Raw genomic sequence first — 21,871 nt, 5'->3', positions numbered from 1 at the left:
TTAGATGAGGTACGAGGCATCAAAGTATGTAAACTTATTGCTCTATTCTTGTAGAAAGCATGCTTAGATTTATTTAATTCCTAGTATCATGTTAGGATGCTATTTATTGCTTTCTAGAATCATGTTTAGGGTGCTTTTTATTCTTTCTAATAGCATGTTAGTACCATGTTAGGTTTAAAGCTTTGATCATTATTTCTTAGTGACATGCTAGGATTTGTTATTAATCTTGTTAGTATCATGCCTAGGATCTTGCTATTATTATTAAGCTTTATTATGCCTTATCATGTTATATTTAAGTTTTATTATTAACATGATCATGATTATTATGATAATTATGGTATTTATCATGTTGCTTGATATTTTATATATATATTTATTGTTATTGCTTGATCACGCCTTTTATGCATGTTTAAAGGGAATTTGTACTTGAAATCACGCTTGATAAGATAATTAATAATTTGGTTTAGGTTAATATGATTTTAATTCAAGTGATCGCCAATAATAGTTTTGTTTGTGCATTAATATTCAACCAACATAGATAAACATGTTTAGGGTTAATATAATGTTTGCATGTTAGTCAAAAAGAACGCATAAATACGAGTAGAATAAAGTAGAGGCCTATTTTATAGGGCGGGTTCTTTCTTTTGTAGATTGGATTCGTACCCTCATCCTCGAACCCTTTTTGGTTCAAGACCTTATGGAGTTGACGATCTCATGGATCGTTAAGGGGCGAAACCTTGACCTCGTGATTGGTTTCCAAGTTCCTAAAACTTGTTGGCGAGTCTTATGCTCTCTTTTCTTTCCCTTTGGACGCCACCATACTTAAGTGTATGATCACAGTGGGGTTAGCTTGGAGTTATGATGCTTGAAATATTCCCTACAATTACCCTTTTAAAAGAGTTTAATAAATTAAGAAATAGAATCCATTGATCATGATACATGTATGTTTGCAACCAGAACTAACTTATTAGCTTTCTAGTTATATTGTGTGCAGAATCTTGTCATGGCACCACAACGAAAGTTTCTTGATGAGCTCGATACATCGAGTAAATCATACAAGGTAAAAGTTTACATTGCAAAAAAAGGTCAAAAGCAGGATCGTGAGGAGAAAATATTTTACCAGTGCATTATATTTCAAATAACAAAGTATAATCCATACATGCCATTTAAAAATATTGTGTTCTTCTTTTACAGAAAATTCAAATGAAGATGACATTATTTGGTGATCACATTGATGCATATAAGCATGTGACCTTGTTTAGAGGGAACTATGAAATTGCTAATGCCTTAATAAGGCCATTAGATCCACAGTACAGGGCTAAAGAAGAGCAAGTATGACAATAGGCAGCAAAACTCTCATCCAGTGTTTGAATACTGAAGAAGAGCAAGTATTTCCTAGATACCAGTCTGTTGCTTCTATTCCAAAAGTTTCCCTTGATGATTCTCAACATGGTAATTTAAGTATCCTAATATCCTGCTTTAAGTATCCAAAATTTTCAGCTTATCCCACTAAGTATTCTATAACTATTTTCTCTTCTATTTTACATATCCTTGTGATTGTACTGTATGTTGCAAAGGAACCAAGAAAAATTGTGACAACTCTGAATAAAGAATCTTTTGTGCGCGACTTGATACTGAAATACCATAGGTGATTTTATTTCTACTTTCAATCAATAAAATTTCATTATAGCAGCACAATACTTATGATAGTTCCACTCTAATATTTATGTATTTGCTTTACTTTCAGCACTGATCAATCGACGAAAGTATGTACCTAGAATGATTTATCAAGAAGACAATGTGAAGCTCTTGTTTCTAAAACTAATAATTTTAAGGTTGGTATCACAGCTCTACGTCCTATCACTCGCAAAGGTAACCCATAAACCAGCCTAATAATTATATGCCTTACTTAATTTGTTCCATTGTGTATCAATCAGATGATAAATATCTCATGATGTTCCAAACTCATAAGTTTCTAACTTGAATCAACCATGTTTAATGTGATAATCCAAAACCCTGAAGGTGAAAAAGTAGCTACATTAGCTGAATGGTATGCTGATTAACATTCACCTTTAAAGCAACCGAACTATACATATTTTGCACACTTTTGGACTAATGCAAACTACAACTTTTATTACAGGGCAAGAAAGCTCGTTGTGTTCTAAGTGATCATCAAAATAGGGTTACAGCTGCTTAGAATCCACATTCAGAAAGAATTTTAACAACAATAGGCCGCGTCAAGACCAAAAAAGTAGAATTATATGCAATTCGATTCATACTTAAATGTTTTTAGGTACTCTGTGTTCATTGTCAATACTAATATAATAGTTCTAACATCACTTTATGTTGTCCATGTAGGCAATAACAACACTTCCATAAGAATTGTATTGGATTAAAGTCGTGGAATCTGATATTCAATATGACAGGCTTAGAGCATGTATAGGTTGTTCTTAATTAATGTGGAAAGAGAACACAATTTTCTCTTGGAACAATCTATACTTGCATAGCCTGTGACCAAAAAAAGAAATATTTGCTACTCACCGGTGAATGGAACTCACTCTTTACATTAGCAAATACAAATAATAAAGCATATTAGCCACTGAAAACCAACATTATTTCCTCAAATTATGCAGAGCAACTATTACATTAACTTTCTCTAATGGAACTTGAGGATTACAGCTTACAACATTTTCTGAAAACTGCACCCCACTCTTTCGACTATCAACTGAAGAGATCTATCACATTAAGGCAACAATAAGTGATATGACATAACCTAGAAAACCTAAGAAAAGGGAGGAGAAATCAAGTAACAACAAGGTCAAACCAACAAAACAAGATAAACCTATCTTAACAATCACCAAGAAATATGAAATAGGGGGTTCATAATCAAAGCTAACACAAAGTAAAGCTAGAATTAAGGTGTAACCACAAAGATTACAAAGTTAGCAATAACAAAGAAAGCAAATAATCACAAAAATTATGGTTAGAGAGATCGAGAAAGTCTAATTAATTACAAATTAAGCAAAGTTCAACATAAATTAAATGCAAAACAGAACTTAAATAGTTCGTATAAAGCTGACTAAAAATCGAAAAAGGTCCGAGCGAACCCTGGGTAGGTTCGGTCGGACTACTGGGTAGGTTCGGCCAAACCAAGGATAGGTTCAGTTGAACTTTCCTGCTCCTGGTTCAGTCGAACTTTTGGAGTTCCACCTCTGATCTCCTGAAGAAACACTGAAGTCTTGTTTGAAACTGCCTGGGAGGTTCGATCCGGACACTTCTTGGTTCGGTCACACCACCTTAGTTCGACCGGTCCTCTAAGAGGTTCGGCCACACTTCCTCTTGAACTTGCATCCGATCCTTAAGCTTGATGATAGTCAACCCCGAGAGGTGACCACCAAGGAGCTTATAGCGACTACGGGTCACAACACGTGGCATATCTTTAACTTCTTCCACCAAGTTCTATGCACCCGCTTTTAACCCCTCCACTTCTAAAGGAATTGCCCTTAATTCTGGATCATTATCACCAACATCTTCTTCAAAAGGAAAAGGAGCAAGATAACCAACGCTGAAGATAGCATGAACTCTAAAGTCTTTTGGTAGTTTGAGCTTGTAAGCATTAGGTCCAATCCTCTCCACAATTTTAAAGAGTCCTTCAGATCTTGGCATGAGATTGTTCTTTCTCTTAGCCGGAAATCTCTCATTTCGAAGATGGAGCCACACAAGATCTCCTACATTGAATTCCCTTGGCTTCTTAAATTTGTTTGCCCTTGCCTTATAAATCTCATTTGCTTTCTCATTTCTCTTCTTGACACCTTCATGAAGCTTTTTCATTGTTTCAACTCTATCTTTTGCCTCAAAGCTCAACTCCTCTTAAGGAATACTAGGCAACAAGTCAAGTGGTAAGCGGGATTGAAACCATACACTACTTTAAATGGTATTTTCCCGGTATCAATGCAATGAGAGCGGTTGTAAGCAAATTCAACTTGAGGAAGTTTAAGATCCTAATCTTTCATGTGTTTGCTAATGATAGCTTATAGAACGGTGGACATGGTACGATTAGTCACCTCGGTTTGGCCGTCGGTTTGAGGGAGACTAGAAGTACTAAACAAGAGCTTGGTTCCCTTTAACATTGAAAAGGTCTTCCAAAAGTATCTCAAGAACTTAGGATCTCAATCCGACACAATACTTTTTGGAATGCCATGAAACTTCACCACTTCTCTAAAGAACAAGGTAGCCACATGAGAAGCGTCATCGGTCTTGTGACAAGGAATGAAATGAGCCATCTTGCTAAAACGATCAACCACCAAAAACCCGGAATCATTTTGCCTTAAAGTGCAGGGAAGAGCAACCACAAAATCCATACTACGATCATCCCATGAGTGACTAGGAATCGGAAGAGGAGAGTAGAGTACTTCACGGAATTGACTCTTAGCCTTGTGACAAGCCCTACAACGAGTTATTACATCTTTCACGTCACCAAACATTTTAAGCCAATAAAAATGTTCCCGAAGGATGTCATACGTTTTTGCAAACCCAAAGTGTCCGGCTAGGCCTCCTTGATGAGCTTCTTTAACAAGTAACCTTCGATGAGAACATTTCGGAACACAAAGCTTGTTTCCTTTGAAAAGGAAACCTTCTTGCATCATGAAAGAGCCATTGACCCCTTCCTCACACTTCTTCATCAACTCACCAAAATCCTCATCATCACCATACAACTCTTTGAGCGACTCAAATCCTAAAAACTTTGCATCGAGAGTAGTGATCATACAATGCCTCCTAGAAAGAGCATCGACCACAACATTGCTCTTCCTTTGTTTGTACTTAGAATAAAAATTGAATGATTGGAGGAATTAAACCCATTTGGCATGTCTTGCATTCAGTTTATGAGAACCATTAATGTACTTAAGAGATTCATGATCGGAATGTAGTACAAATGGTCTAGGCCTCAAGTAATGTGACCAATGATCAAGAACCCTCACAATGGCATAGAACTCCTAGTCATAAGTAATATAACTCTTTCTCACCCCACCAAGCTTCTCACTAACATAAGCAACTGGTCTCACTAGCATCATATTCAACCTTAAAGGGCTAATCAAAATTTGGGAGAGCTAGGATTGGAGCCTCACGCAACTTCTTCTTAAGAGTCGTAAAAGCCCTTTGAGCCGATGATGTCCACTCAAAAGTACCTTTCTTCATGCATTTTGTTACCGGAACTAAAATAGTACTAAAGTTCTTCACAAATATTTGATACAAAGAAGCTAGGCCATGAAAACTCCTAACTTGAGTGAGAGTGGTAAGAGTAGGCCAAGATTGAATGGATTCCACTTTACTAGGTGTAGGCGTCGTTCGAAGTGCGCCTACGTTAAAGCATGGAGTGAATATGTTTGGCACTCATAGGAAATGAGAATTGACATAATACGATTAGGGACATGGAAAGTAGGAAGCCACCAACAAGTTTTGAAGGAAATTGTAAATCGTTCACGGATCATAAAAGGCAACCACGAATAAAGGGACAATGACGGGCAACAACGATTGACCCGTGAAGGTTACACTCCATTCATAATCCATGAGATTACTAACTACATATGATTCAAAACCATGAAAGGAGGATCGGGGATGATGGTACGAAGTGAGTCATAGAGTCACATTCGCCCGTATTGGCCTCTACTCGATTCTTATAGTGAAAAGTATTCCTACGATCTTAAAGGCATACAAACAAAGTATTCAATTCGCTCCAAACTATTATTATGCTAAATTGGTTGAATATTAATGCAACACATAATTCTAAAATATTAGTGACCACTTGATTATATAACAAGATTAAAGGAACCTAAACTTGTTGTCCAAACTATTTTATGAGGCGTGATATTCAATTATATATTCCCTTTAACATGCAATATGGTGATAAAAAAATAATAATAGAATCAACAATAATATTGGAAGCAATTCAACAATAGATCATTAGTCAAATCAAATAATAATAATAAACCTAATCATAATACTACCAATAAAAACAATAATAAGTAATAAAATTAATTAATTACTCACATTCCGCGCGTTCCTTTAAATTGCTACATCATGAATAAATTGTTAGTAACTACAATAAAAAATAGAAATCAAATAGAAATTAAATTAAATAAATGTAGAGTTTATTTGGTTCAAACACTCATTTATTGGTACCTTTCACGCCTTGGTTTAAGGATGGAACCACGGGTGTTGTATGGACTCCTAGGAGTTCTTAAGGGAAGAATGGTGTAATTAGAAATATAGGTTTAAGGCTTAGAATATGAGAGAGAGAGAGAGAGAGAGAGAGAGAGAGAGAGAGAGAGAGAGAGAGAAGAGAATGATTTAGAGGAAGAGAGAATGATTTTGTGATCAAGCTTGTTGATGATTGAAAAAGGGGTAATATGACCTCTATATATAGGGAAAAGAGAAGGGTCGAAGAATAAAGATAAGATCCGATTTCAATCGGAATAAAGCTCGATAGACAACAATTTTTGTTTTTATCATATCTTTTGATCCACAAATCAGAATAAGATAAAAGACATGTCGATGGAAAGCTCTTGAATTCTACTTTCTAACTCAATCAGAATCGAATTATAATATCTTGTAGACTAAAAGACATGGATGAAATAGTGGGACGGTGTCAGTTTTGGATAGAGTTTGATATTTCATTCATATCTTTTTCGTTATAGCTCGGAATTAATGTTATAATATATCATTGGAAAGATAATTTCAAGGGATATCCAGCCATCTAAGATTTTGAAAATAACTATAAGGCACAAAAATCATATTTGACTATCTTTGACCATCTTTCAATTAGGACTTTCAAAAAGAGGAGTTTCATTCAATATCAAACTCTTTAATCTTATCTTTTCAATAAGGATAATTAAAATCTTTTAGAAACTTATAGAAGCTTCCAATTAATCCTAATTGGTTTAGGAATGGGATTAAAACCTTTGGATCCTACACATGATCATTGGGTCGTAGGTAAGGTGGACTTAGGTTCGGCTTGGACTCAGTTTATTATTTTGGCCATAACTTATTCGTTATAAATCGGATTTGGGCTTATAATATATCGTTGGAAATCTATTTTCAAGCCCCATATAGCTATTAAATCATTGGACCCAAATTATGGACCAAAAAAACTGGTCTAAACGTTTTGTTAAAAAGGACACGAAATGAATGATTTTAAGGGGGCACAAAATGAATTATTTTGGGTTTAAAGGCACAAAAACAGGAAAATAAGTTATGGTTTGGGGAAATGGGTTAATAATTAGGTTGATTTATGAAATTTATTGGGATTGAATATGGATTTAAGCACTCCAAAGATTAAATTCACAACCCGACCAATAATGCATTTTTAGGTGTCTACAGAAGCCCCCACTTTCACTGAGTTTGTAGAAACGTAAGTTTCAAAAACAAAAGTCAAAGTATTCAATAGGACGGAGAATTATTTAAGACGTTCTGCGATCCTAAATCACTCTGTATATGCCGACCCTTGCAGAAAAACGTTAATTCCACAGATAAAAGAGTAAAGGGATAGAATGCGTATCTGACACCAGTGTATCGGCGACAAATGAGTCTGGTAACTTTCTATGCTTAAAGAAATCCACCGGATGAAATTTTTGAGATGCTTTCCATGTCTGAGGAAAGCCGACAGATGATTTTGGCAATTTTTTATGCTCGAAGAAATCCACCAAATAATACTTTCCATGCTTGAGGAAAATCGATTGATGACTTTGGCAGTTTTCTATGCTTGAAGAAACCCACCGGTTGAGATACTTTCCATTCTCGAGGAATCTATAGATGATATAATCGATGACTTCTTTGCCTGGAGAGGTGGCAACGACCGACAATTTTCCATGCTTAAGGAAAAACTTGTCTGATGATGAGATTGCAAGTTCTTTTTTGTGTAACGAGAACCTTGTGTTGTGAATCGTCTTCACCTGGGATATGATCACTAAAATGATGATAGTTTGCTTGTCCCCGATCATGGGTTGTAGATGGTTCTCTTGTCCCCGAACGTGGGATGTAGATGGCTCGCTTGTCCCCGAACGTGGGCTATAAATGGTTCGCTTGTCCCCGAACGTGGGATGTAGATGGTTCGCTTTTCCCCGAACGTGGGTTGTAGATGGTTCGTTTGTCCCCTCCCCGAACGTGGGATGTAGATGTGACCTGCAAAATAAAATTTGCCAAGGGACTCGTATAGACTATGATGGACTTGACCAACTGACTTACCAAGCTTGACTTTACATGACATGACATGTGTAGACTTGTGATTGTGTGTATATGTGTATTGAGTGAGTGTGTGCACAGACACAAGCAACCAAAAAGGAAAAGCAAAAATCTTCTGTCATTTTTGTCATGAGATGAGTGGACGGTAACGACTTTCTCTCGAAAAAGAAAGACGTCAAAACTGAAGTTTCTTTTTCGAACTTCCCTTGAAAATGAAATTTGAAAAAGTATTTTAGCTTCCCCAAAAGAAAAGACATGCAAAAGGGAAGAAGTGTTGAACTTCCTCGCCGAGCAAGACGAAATGAATCGTATGGATTGAATTGGTTGTCTTAAAAATAATGTGTGCATGATGTATGTTCTTAGGCTATGAGGCTAAGGACAATTACATCATGTGACATAACAGATGAATGAACTTTGGTCATCGAGCTAAGCATCATATATGGTGTAAAGAAATGATCTTGAACGTCGCTTAGGTCTGGAAGCTAAGCACATATATAGATGAAGTGATCGATGAGTATTGCATAATGAATGTTGCTTAGGTCAAGGATCTAAGCATCATATATGGTGTAAATAAATGATCTTGAACGTCGCTTAAGTCTGGAAGCTAAGCACATATATAGATGAAGTGATCGATGAGTATTGCATAATGAATGTTGCTTAGGTAAGGAGGTAAGCACGATATGCCTTGTATGATTACAGATCTTTGCTTAGGTTAGGATTCTAAGCATAACATGCAATGCGTGAAACAATGAATATTTCTCAGGTCAAGAAGCTAAGCAAGTATACAATGTTTTAATTAACGTTTTCTTGAAACAAGATTTCACGATAAGGGGTTCCTAAGGGAAGGATGATATGGCTAGGTATGTGTGAGTGAAGTGTGTGAAAGTGATACTAAGGTTGGCTGCAAAGGCTGTGGTAATGGAAAGAGATGTGAGAAGAGTCAAAGATGATGACTCTTGTTAGGCTGAGTAAGCTAAATGATGTGGGTCCAAGCCCCCAAGTCTAGCTCTATATGGGTAAGGATAAGCGTTGGATATGACTTGATCATGCATGGATATGAATATGAATATGAATATGGTCGCACCTCGATGTGAGGTTGCCTACGTATCCGTTAGGAATCAGCCCGAACGTAGCTCTAACCGAACTTTGCACAAGTGTATGTACGCATCAAAGACGTCTTTTGACGGTTGTAACTGTTGGGGTTTGGTGAGTCCGACACACCGCGGAAACAACCCCGACCCAAAGAACCACTCGCAATTAATAAAACCATAAAGCATAACTAATAAACACGAGAAAGGGAAACCGGAATATACCTTTGAAGCGTGCGTCGCCCTCACAAACGGGCTCGTACTTGAAAGCTCTAGCTCCGAAATTACCGAGCCTCCAACGGTATCCACCCACAAAGGATAACACCGAGTTTTTAGGTCCGCTACCTTAGAGTTAGCAAGGTCCGACCAAAACCCAAGTGTTAATGGATTTTTTCCTCAAAAAAAAAAAAAAAAAAAAAAAAAAAAAAAAAAAAAAAAAAGTGTTAATGGAGTTTAAGAGTTTTTGCCAGAGTTTAAGAGTTTTTGCCAAAATGCAATGCTCTTTCTAACTCCCACTCAAGCACTTTTTTCCAAATCCCAAGATGGGTATTTATAGAGAAAAGTGGGAGTGAGAATTTCAATCCCATCAATGTGGGATCATGAAATTCCATAATTTAATTTAAAGCTAAAATAAATTAAATAGCAAAAGCTAAAATAAATTAAATAGGCAAGCAAGTAATAAATCAACAAGTGTCCTTGTTGTAAGTAAACAGAAGTGAGGACCACATGGAGAGGAGGGGACCATACTTGCTCCCTAATCCTTCCTCTCCATGTGCCAGTTGTCCTCACCAAAACACACTCCCTTCACATGCTTCCCCAATGACTCGGCCCTAGCACCCGGCCTAGCCTAGCCTAGCCCCGCACATGCGGGATGCTAGCTACTGCCTTCTCGGCCCAGCACGCCCACGCACATATGTGCGGGCTGCTGCTGCCGATGGGCGCTGCTAGCAAGCCACGCACATGTGCGGGCTGCTAGCAGCAACGCGCCAGCAAGCCACGCAATGCTTGCGGGCTGCTGGTTGAGCATGCTAGCAAGCCTCGCACATGGTGCGGGCTGCTAGCTTGCATAATCCCCTAGCACTCGAATTCCGATGCTAGGGGTATTTTAGTCATTGTTGATTTGTTACTAATTTAGTCGTCTCGTCTTTTACTATTTTTTACTCGACTTCCGACGCTCGGTTTTGACACTTTGAGCTCGAATTTCCTATGTCTAAATATTTAACACTCGGGCGACGAATTAATTTCTTCCGAATTAATTCATCGAGTCGGTTCGTATATTTTCTTGGGTGTGAACCGAAGGGTTCAGTCAAGATTAAGTTGTAATATTAATTATACATTAATATTACTGTTCGGAAGCAGCCTCCACCCAGGCATTTCGATCGCTTGACCTTACGGAATATGTTAGCTTTCTAATAATTCTAAACCTGCTATCAGAATAATACACTTGTTCGAAGGACACCATTCCTTTAAATCTCCCACGTGTCCTTCCCGACAAGTGAGCATTTGGTGTATAGCCCCTTTCCTATGTCTCTTCATGTCTCTTCATGAACTAAAGGGTAAGATTATTCGTCATCCCTGTTACGTCCAGAAGTGTTTCTCAAAATCCGAGATTGACTGTCAATAAGCAAATAATTTCTAAAATCCATCTGAGCACGGCCATGCATTTTCACAGTCTCGCTCTTTGAGAGGCGTTGTACACAACAAGACATGTTCCCTATTGTCAGTAGGGGGACATTTTCAGTCTCGCAATGTAGCTTCTCTTACTACGAGGACCTAACCGCCTGATATATGTCGTTATAGTCTCCAATTACGGCAGACGTTTGACGGATACAAAATGGACTAGTACTCAAACAAGTGACAAAGGGAAATAAGTGCGTCGTTAGACGACTACACCTAAATCAAATACAATTTATAACACTCAACTTAACCTAATACGAGTATATATATGGCAAGAAGAGGGGTAGAACCACAGAGAACAGATAAACACTACCAAATGCTATTAACAACTAAGCTAGTCCGGAATAAAGGAAGGTAAACTAAAGGTCTAAACAAACTAAAACTAGAGATAAAACATTAAGGGAAATGGTCTAGGAGTAGCAATCACTCAAGCATAACAAAGGCATAGAAGTTGAATTAATTATGAACTAAACATGCTCGAATATCGAAGTAAGGTCCAATCGGCTTCTCCTAACATAGCCTCTATGTTTCCACACTAGAACCATATATTGGGAGGTACTATTAAATAACAATCGATAATAATGAACCCTAGCTAAGTCAACTTCCATTCCTTGTTTGCAAAGATTTACCTTTAATCAACCAACAATGTGCACTTGCAAGAGGATTAAAGAATATCAAGCATATAAAGACTTTAATCACAAATAGATCAACTCTAAACCTAGAACATGCTCAAGATACAACTACACCACAACCATCCCCTTAATGGGGAAATTACTCACTAATCATGATAATAACAAGATTAATCAACAAATAATCAAGAATCGACATGATCAACAAGCAATACCAACAACAAAAATAATAATAAAAAGAAAGCAATAAAAATAGAGGAGAGAGTTAGAGATTCTCATTGATTGAAGATGAAAGTCTATAGAAAAGATGATCAATTTCTTCTTCAAAATCCAAGTTCAACAATGGTGAAACCCTCACTTTCTCTCTCTAAACTACCCTAACCCTAAGCTAAACCTAAAGAGAGAAACTCTCTTCAAAACTAATTAGAGAGTAGAATAAATTATGGTTCAAAGTTAAGAGAGTATTAACCCCCCAAAAAGGGGTTTTTATAATACAAGGCTTAAATAAAATAAAATTAAATAAATAAAAAGAAAATAAAACTAATTAAAATAACTAAAATGACAAAACTAACAAAACTAAAAAATAAAAAGAAAAAAAGAACCAAAAATCCCTAAATTCCTCAAACCCACCGATTTCATCAGACCGAAAATCCCCTTCCCTTAAATAGCTTGGCTGCTCTGGTTTATCATCTTCACCATTCACGCATGAGCCTTCAAGCCATCACGGCCAATCACCATCGATCACCTTCAATTGTGGCCGTCCAAATTCAATAAAAACCCCCATTCACGAGCAAGGCACGTGAGAATTAAGGAATTCAAGGAGCGGCCGCGTAACCCAAATCGGAGCGTCCGCTCCGAGCTGCCGCCTCAAATTAGAGAAATTAAACAAAATGGAGCGACCGCTTCGATATAGTTGAGCGTCCTCTCTAGAGGGTATAGAATTTGGGGCTGAATTGCAGATGCGGGCTGCTCTGATTGGAGGTTGTTGGTGAGTGCGGCGGACTGGTTGCAGGTTGGTGGTGATGCGAGGGAACGGTGGTGTAGCAGGGAGCAGCTCAATTGCGGCTGTGAGTTACGGGTTGGTTGGTGGTTGTTAGGGGTCAATCGTGGTGCGGCTGCTGCTGGTGACGGTTGAGGCTGGTTGATTCCTGTGGTAAATGAAGGTGGGTTGCTGCTGTTGGTTGTGATTTGTGGGCTACAGAGGTCGGGGTTGCTGTAAATTGGTGGGGCTGGTGGTTGCGTGAGGTTGCGCGAGGTGGATGAAGGTGTTTTGGTGGTTTGTTATGGCGCAATTGCTGCACCAATTAAGGGGTGAGTGCGCTGATTGCTTGGTTGGACGCGGTTGTTGTGAATTGGTGGGTTGCTGTTGTTGTGGGTAGTGCGGTGATGGTGGCAGCAGGTGTTGATTGGAGATGCGGGGTTGGTGTTTGTAGATGTGAGGACGGAGCAGGGGAGCAGGGGAAGTAAGGTGAAGAGTGTGTGGTGAAGGTTAGTGAAGGGGTGTGGTGATGGTTAAGCTGGCAGTAGGGGTTGGCTAAGCAAAGGAGGGTTAGGGGCAGCAGCTTTGGGGCTTAGAAGCTTGTGAATTGTGCTTGGACCTCGAACACGAATATGACTTTGAAACCCGGAACACACTTGAGCTTTGAACCTCGAACAAGAATAACTTGACACTCGAACCTCAATCCGAACGCAAACCTACACACACAAAGAAAACCGAGGAGAGGATCGGGACATAAAATAAAATAAATAAAATGAAATAGAAAATGAGAGACATAAAACTAAACTAAAATTAATTAAAACTAAGCAAGCAAATAAAATAAAATACGAAAATAAACTAAAACTAACAAAATTAAATAAAACTATACAAGCAAATAAAGTTAAATAAAATAACAAAATAAACATAAAGCTAATTAAAACAGGAAGTAACACATAAAAGGAACGAAATAAAATAAATCGAAAGCAAATAAAATACGAAAATAAACTAGAACCAATTAAATAAAGAAATTAAATTAAAACATACTAAAACTAAGAAATAAACTAGAAACTTTAGTAAAAAGAAAACAAGAGAATAAAAGGGAAAATTAGGGAAAATAAGCACGAAAATAACTCTAAAACTACTCCCTAAGAGTAACATAAATGTCACTCATCAACAAGAGACCTCCCATTACTCATGGTCGAGGAAAAGAGTTCCGATAGTAATAAAGAGAAAAATACTTATGACGATTTTAATATTTTAAAGTATTCTCATAGGTCGATCCAGTATGGTTCTAAACCAATACCTGTGCAAATTATTTATATCCTCATAACACAAGAAACAGTGCTATAAATCATACTACACACTAATCTCTAATGGTTATAAATCGTCCACAAATAAATGACCTTGATTAGATATAATTTTTGATTAAAATATTCAATGTTCGCTTAATAGGTGTTTCTTTATCCAAGACATTATCTTGATACCCTATTTTGAATATTTATTAAAATCGAATGGACTCATTATTTAATTCTAAACCACAATTAAATAGAGACGGAGTGTTTTAAATTGCATGAAAAATTTAATTACTCCATAACTGAATGGTTCATCATAGTGCTTTACATTAACATTGTCCAAAATTTAATTAAAACACTATAATAAGGAAATCAAAGACAGTTCACGACATGCTTAATTCTCATTGCCACAATGTGTTTGTTGTGCTTCACTTGAGGCAAAGGTTTAGTGAGTGGATCGGCTACATTATTATCCGTTCCTACTCTGCAAATTTTGATTTTACCCTCTGACTTCCATTCTCGAATCATGTGAAATCGCCTCTGGACATATTTGACCTTCTGATGTTCTCATGGCTCTCTACCCTGAGCAATAGCTCCATTGTTGTCACAATAGAGGTCTATTGGAACCTTGATAGAGGGTACAGCATCAAGTTCCCCAATGAACTTGCGAATCCAAACTGCCTTCTTAGCTGCCTCAGATGCTGCTAAGTATTCGACTCAGTTGTGGAATCAGCAGTTGTGCTTTGCTTAGCACTCTTCCAACTAAACGCTCCTCCATTCGGACAGAATATCTATCTGGATTGTGACTTGAAGTCGTCTCTGTCTGTCTAGAAGCTTGCGTCAGTATATCCCTCAACAACCAATTCATTTATACCACCATAGACCAGAAATTTATCCTTGTTCCTTTTCAGGTACTTTAGGATATTTTTGGCCGTAGTCCAATGCGCCTCTCCTGGGTCTGATTGGTATCGGCTCGTAGCGCTTAAGGCATACGATACATCTGGCCTAGTACATATCATGGCATACATGATCGATCCAATCAGCAAAGCATAAGGAATCTGATTCATCCTTTCCCGCTCATCAAGTGTCTTTGGACACTGCTTCTTGCTTAGGGTTATGCCATGTGACATGGGTAGGTGGCCTCTCTTGGCTCCTTCCATTTGGAATCGAGCTAGTACCTTATCAATATAAGTACTTGATAGGGATAAGATAGGCCGTTCAACTACTACCCTAATCAAATTAACTATTTATAAAGCCTAAACTTACACTAAACTAGTTATTGTCAAGTGAAGGGTCGATCCACTAAGGAAACACACTATGGTAAAGCTTTTGGGTGTCAAATAAAGGGTACCATGGTTATGAATTTGGATGCGTTAGCAAGGCAGCCTCCCTTGAGGGTGTATGCCAACGAGCGGCTCCGCGAGTTAATGATGAAATCAAACTCGACTCCATGGTTTGGGTGGATTTAAAAACTCGGATGAACCCTTATTGCCATGAGCGTTTTTGGGTTGATAGAGCTTAAATCCCCCGGGCTAGCCACGTAAGAACACGTACTATTGTGGAAAATAGGTAACCTAAAAGGCATATGCATATGTGACAATGCCAATTAAATAGCAGGAATACAATTCAAGAATCTTTCAAGTCTCATCCACTCATCTTAATTAAATACCGATCACTCAAATCGATAAATAACCAAGAATCCTCCCTAGTGGAGTCGCCAAATTGTAGGCGTCGTTCGAAATGCGCCTACGTTAAAGCATGTTGTGAATATGCTTGGCACTCATAGGAAATGGGTATTATCATAATACGATTAGGGACAAGGAAAGTAGGAAGCCGCCAACAAGTGTTTGAGAAACTTGTAAACCGTTCACGGATCATAAAAGACAACTACGAATAAAGGGACAACGATAGGCAACAACGATTGACCCGTGAAGGTTACACCCCATTCATAATCCATGAGATTACTAACTCCATATGGTTCGGAACCACGAAAGGAGGATCCAAGATGATGGTACGAAGTGAGTCATGGAGTCACATTCGCTCGTATTGGCCTCTACTCGATTCTTATAGTGAAAAGTATTCCTGCGATCTTAAAGGCATACAAACAAAATATTTAATTCTCTCCAAACTATTATTATGGTTGAATATTAATGCAACACATAATTCTAAAATAGTAGTGACCACTTGATTAAATAACAAGATTAAAGGAACCTAAATCGGTTGTCCAAATTATCTTATTAGGCGTGATATTCAATTACATATTCCCTTTTACATGAAATATGATGATCATAAATTTTTTATAGAATCCACAATAATATTGGAAGCAATTTAACAATAAATCGTTAGTCAAATCAAATAATAATAAACCGAATTATGATACTAACAATTAAAACAATAATAAGTAATTAAATTAATTAATTACTCACATTCCGCGCGTTCCTTCAAATTGCTACATCATGAATAAATTGTTAGTAACTTTAATAAAAAAAATATAAATCAAATGGAAATTAAATTAAATAAATTTAGAGTTGATTTGGTCCAAACCCTCAGTTATTGGTACCTTTCACGCCTTGGTTTAAGGATGGAATTGAACCACGGGTGTTGTGTGGGCTCAGCTCCTTGGAGTGCTTAAGGGAATAATGGTGTAATTAGAAATATAGGTTTAAGGCTTAGAATATGTGGGAGAGAGAGAGAGAGAGAGAGAGAGAGAGAGAGAGAGAGAGAAGAGAAGAGAAGAGAATGATTTTTGGCGTAGAAGAGAGGAAGAGAGAATGATTTTGTGATCAAGTTTGTTGATTGAAAAAGGGGTAATATGACCTCTATATATAGGGAAAAAGGAAGGATCAAAGAATTAAGATAAGATCCGAATTTAATCAAAATAAAGCTCGATAGACAGCAATTTTTGCGGTTTTTGTGATGTGGGGAGTAACATTGGATTGTTGAGAACTATTCTGAGAACTCATGACGACTTGTCCGAGCCTGAAACACCTCTGTCAAACTATGTAGGTTCATAGTTGTTCCAGGCTATTGAAATACTTGACCACCTGGGCTTTGATTTAATCCTCCATATGGGTTGTGTTGGTAAATGCCTCAAGGGTCAATTGATCCATAGTGGACAGGATCACCGTAAACAAGCTGAAATTACTAGTATGGTGTTGCGAATTCACTCCATAAAACAAGTTTGAATCACCAAACATACCATTGTCAAAAGGTTCCTAAACATAGAACAGGAAAAAAAAATAACAAAAAACTTAATGACGTTAAGAATTAAACAGTATAAAGCAAAATGAATGTAGTTCTATCAATCTAACAAATTATATTTCGCTTTCCATTTCACTGCCATAATGTCAAACACACTACTTATTTTATTTCAAATGCTAAAAAAATAAAAAATTAAAAAAAAATACTATGAAATACTATTTTAATTTAATATTGACAAAATAATCCTACGTATAACAAACAGATCCTATAAAATAATTTATTATTGACAGCATATAAACCTCGATTCCATTTAACAATTGATTCTATTACAATAGAACCCAGAAACACTCCTTCAATTAAATAACATTTCACTAGAAAAAATTATAAAATACACAATACCAAAGCTAACATACAAATTAATCTATCAATCTAAACGATTTACCCTTTCAAATCAATCTATATAAAATTTCTAAATTTTACCCAAAATCAATTTCTTCAAAATCAAACAATGAAAACCCTAAATTACCAGAAAAACATCAAATTAAGAAATTTAAACAAAATAATTTAACAACAAACAAGATACCTGCGAATACTTGTAACTGATTGACGAAATTGATATCCACACTTGAATAATTTCTTCACAATTCGTTCCCTTAATTGTGTATGTTTACAAATTGGTATGTTCTTCGCCAAGGAATTTTGGGGGAAAAGATAGAATTTTGGGGGAGAAGATGGGAAATTTCAATGCTTTATTGAGAACTTAATTGTGTATTATCCATTAATTGATGCATTAATTGTTGGTGCCCAGTGAAAATTTTGCCACTCGGCTTCCTCACAATGGCGCTTAGCCGAAAAATTTTGCCGCTCTTCTTTCCCTCTTCTTTATTTTCCTTTCTCTCTTCTATGTTTTAGTTTCCCTAACTTCAATGCTGAGTTGGCGATTACGGATTGATGGTGTACAATATGCTTTTGTACACTATGTTTACCCCTAGCCTTTACCTCCATTTTCACTTTTTGTTGCTAAATAAATAACTACCCCGTTTTCAAACCCATGAATTTTCATTTTCCACATTTTTTGAAGATTAATCTAGCAACACCAAAAAGGTGTTCCAAACAAAGTCTTCATATGTTTTCTATCTATATTACCTATTAAAAACACGTTATTTCTAATAAGGCCCCGTTCTTTAGAGCAGCTTTGCTCTGCTCTGCTCTGCTGAGCCCTGCTCTGCTCAAATCTGCTCTGCTCTGCTCTGCTCAAAAGAAATCTACTCGGCTCTGCTCTGCTCTGCTCTGCTTGGCTCGGCTCTGTTCGGCTCTGCTCTACTCGGCTCGGCTCGGTTCGGCTCTGCTCTGCTCAGTTCTATTTTCAAATAATAATAATTAATATTCAATAATAATAATTAATATTGTATTGATGATAATAATTTATTGTTTTGAATAATTATAATAATTATTAACATTAAAAATAATTTTTATAATTATTAATATTAATAATATTAATATTTATTAATCATAATAATAATTAATTAATAATAATAATTATCAACAATAGTATTTAATAATTCAAACTATTCAGAATTAATATTTAACATTATTATTAATTAATAATTTCTAATAATTATAACAATACTTTCAAAAAAAATAAATAGTAATAATAATAATAACAATTAATAACAATTTGTTTTATAAACATTTGATATTATAATCACAATATGTAGAAACATTTTATGTGGGTATTGATTATTAGTTCATAGAGTTAAATTTAATTTTCAAATCTTTCCATACAATTTAAGAATATATATATAAAAAAAAAAAAAAAAAGAGGTTGTTTTCAAGCAGTACTTTGTATATTATTATTATTTTAGGGTTAAAAATATATGATTAAGACAAATTTATAAGTAAAATCATTATTACTCATTAAATCATTATATTTAAATTTTTTGTGAAATAAATATAAGTAAACCGTTGTCTTTTATCTTTCTACTATTAAAATATGTTGAATATGGTACACATATATTTATGTTTTCACTCACCTAAATCTATATGCATTTAACAACAACAATAATAACGATAACGATAATAATAATAATAATAATAATAATAATAATAATAATAACGATCATAACGATGATGATGATAATAATAATAATAACGATGATAACGATGATGATGATAATAACATTAGTAAGAATAACATTAATAATAGTAACATTAATAACTGAGTGTGACGAAACGACAGACTTGCCTACTGCACATAATTCCAATTTTGAAATTGGTGAGCCCTCTTCTAGGGCTGAGCACAGAGTTACATCACCACCGCACTCGTCTTTCTTTAGACAGGCTGAAAATATTCGCCAAGATGCAGCATGTGGCGAGAACACCACCTTCGTTTACATCAATGGGATTCGGACTCCATTTCGAGAGGGCGTACCTCAGGTTAGCAGGGGTGGGGTTTTCTATCCAATTGATCATTCCTTGCAGCAGCAGAATCCGGAGCAGCAATTTGGGTGTTCCCGTTACAGTGGAAAGCTACGCTCTTTTCTCAACTCTCTAAAAAACAAAAGCAGAGTATTCCCTGTTCCCGACCCAATTCATGTCTCTCCACCAAATGTCACTTTCTCGCCACCACCCTTGCAAGGGACGACTGATTTTACCACTGATTTTACCACTGCCAGAGACTATCAGGTGCCTCACAACACACCGACAGCACATCATCAGGTCCCAGCATCATTATGTACTCCGATGCAGATTGATGCAGCGCACAATTGGCCACGGAAACGAGCTAGACCCTATGCTAGTAGCTTGGAACGCTCTCAATCCCTTGATAGGCTGGCTTCTCTTCGCTATTGCACCTCCAATTGGCTGCAGAAAAGACGTAGGATTCGATTGGAAAGGCTCGAGTTGAAAGGGGGTTTCAATCTTTGGTCAAATGGGGATGGCAGAAGGTTTTTATCTTCCAAATGCATCACAGATGTGACGATGGCAGATGATATGGGAGTGGAGCCGGGGTTTGCTCCATCTTCTATCGCTCCAAAAGGCAACAACAGGAGCACTGTTAAGGCTGGGAAAAGATATGCTCTGAAGGTTTCACTTGATAAGTGTAAGAAGTACAAGGTCACTACCTTTGAAGACTCGGACTCATCAGATTCCTTAGACATGGTTGTTGACAATGGTTCGGATCAGGCTACTAGTTGCGACAAATCGGGGATGAATTCCTCTAACTCTTTATGAAGATGATCGCTTGGAACTCAAGGGGGCTAAACTCTCAGGCTTCTCCTAAGCTCCCTTATCTTTTGTGGCTACTTAGTGTACATAAGCCTTTGTTTTTGTTTCTTTCCGAGACTAAATGCTCGGTTAGTATAGTAGCTAGTTTGTTTAGTTCTAAGAATCCTACTTTTGTTACGGGTGTAGACTCGGTTGGTTCAAGTGGGGGTTTGGTGGTTTTAGGTTGGTCTAGTCTTCCAATCACTTGTGTTTCAATAGCACAGTATTTTGTCCACTGTAATGTAACAGATCGGAATGGAATGATATGGAATGTCTTTTTTGTGTATGGACCACCGGTATTTGAGGATAGGTTTTTTTTTGGAGTACTATGTTACAAAACTTACAACAATTCCCAAATAGTTTGGTTTTAGGAGATTTCAATCAATTAGAACTACTTGAGGATAAGTTAGGGGGTACCGTACACATAAGAGGTAGTGAGGTTTTCTCAAACTGGAAGTTGAACAATCAGCTATTAGATGTTCCTTTCTCTGGAGCTAGATTTACTTGGACAAATAAACGGCTTACCCATGGACTGGTTTTGGAACGCCTTGACAGAGGTTACATGTCAAATGATTGGTTTTTTCATTTCCCGGATAGTAGGGTTATAAACCAACCATTAGTTGCTTCGGATCATGCAGCCATTATTTTTACAGATGAGTCCACTCAGTGCACAAGAAATAGGCCGTATCAGGTGGAAAATTGGTGTTTGGACTTTGCAGAGATAGGTTCGATTATCTCTCATACATGGACTGCGCCTACTATGGGGTCTCCTATGTTCTCTGTTTCCAGAAAGTAGGTCATGACTAGGAATCAACTGCTTCGGTGGTGCTTGCGGAACACTAAGCTTTGGGGTGTTAACTGGAAAATGTTAACTAAAGACTTGGACTCGCAGGGTAGGTCGGTTTCGACCATTCCATTGGCTCGCACATACGTCGCCACTGTGGAGGATACGATGAGTGCTGCTTCGGTGGGTGTCGCTTTTTGGAAACAACGAATGAAAGAAAACTATATAGCATCGGGGGACCTCCCCACCTCGCTCTTATACTCTAGGGTTAAAATGCGCCAGAAAAGGAATCAGATTCACGCTCTTCAAGATGATCTGGGGGTTTGGATAGAGGATAAAACACAAGTACGGGAGTTGGTTGTGGATTCGATGAAGAGGGTATTATGCTATACCCCGGCAACAGATACGGATGCTAAGACAAACATGCTTTTGAGGGAGCTAAATATCCCAACTTTGGATACTCGACAGGTTTCAATGTTATTGAAGGGAGTGACTGGGGAGGAAGTACGGAGGTCCATGTTTAGCCTGGTGGTGAGAAAAGCCCCGGGCCTGATGGTTTTACAGCGTCTTTCTTCAAAAAACATTGGGATAAGGTAGGAGGTGAGGTGGTCTTGGCAGTTCAGAGCTTCTTCGCCACCGGTTACCTTCTAAAGGAATGGAATCACTCCATCCTAGTTATGATCCCGAAGATTGATGTCCCTGAGACAACATCTCATCTACGA

At 37.2% G+C, this 21,871-nt stretch overlaps 1 protein-coding gene across 1 annotated transcript; it reads left to right on the top strand.

Moving 5' to 3' along the window:
• The first annotated feature begins 20,693 nt into the window (after nucleotides 1-20,693).
• On the top strand, nucleotides 20,694-21,161 carry LOC145616928 (uncharacterized). Its single transcript, XM_081671643.1, has one exon. The coding sequence runs from the start codon at nucleotides 20,694-20,696 to the stop codon at nucleotides 21,159-21,161; it is 468 nt and encodes a 155-aa protein (XP_081527769.1).
• The last annotated feature ends 710 nt before the right edge of the window (nucleotides 21,162-21,871 follow it).

Source organism: Chenopodium album, chromosome 26, assembly GCF_948465745.1.
Source record: "Chenopodium album chromosome 26, dcCheAlbu1.1, whole genome shotgun sequence".
NCBI lineage: Eukaryota > Viridiplantae > Streptophyta > Magnoliopsida > Caryophyllales > Amaranthaceae > Chenopodium > Chenopodium album.
Note: the sequence above shows the minus strand (reverse complement) of the source record. Positions and strands in the feature narration are given on the sequence as shown.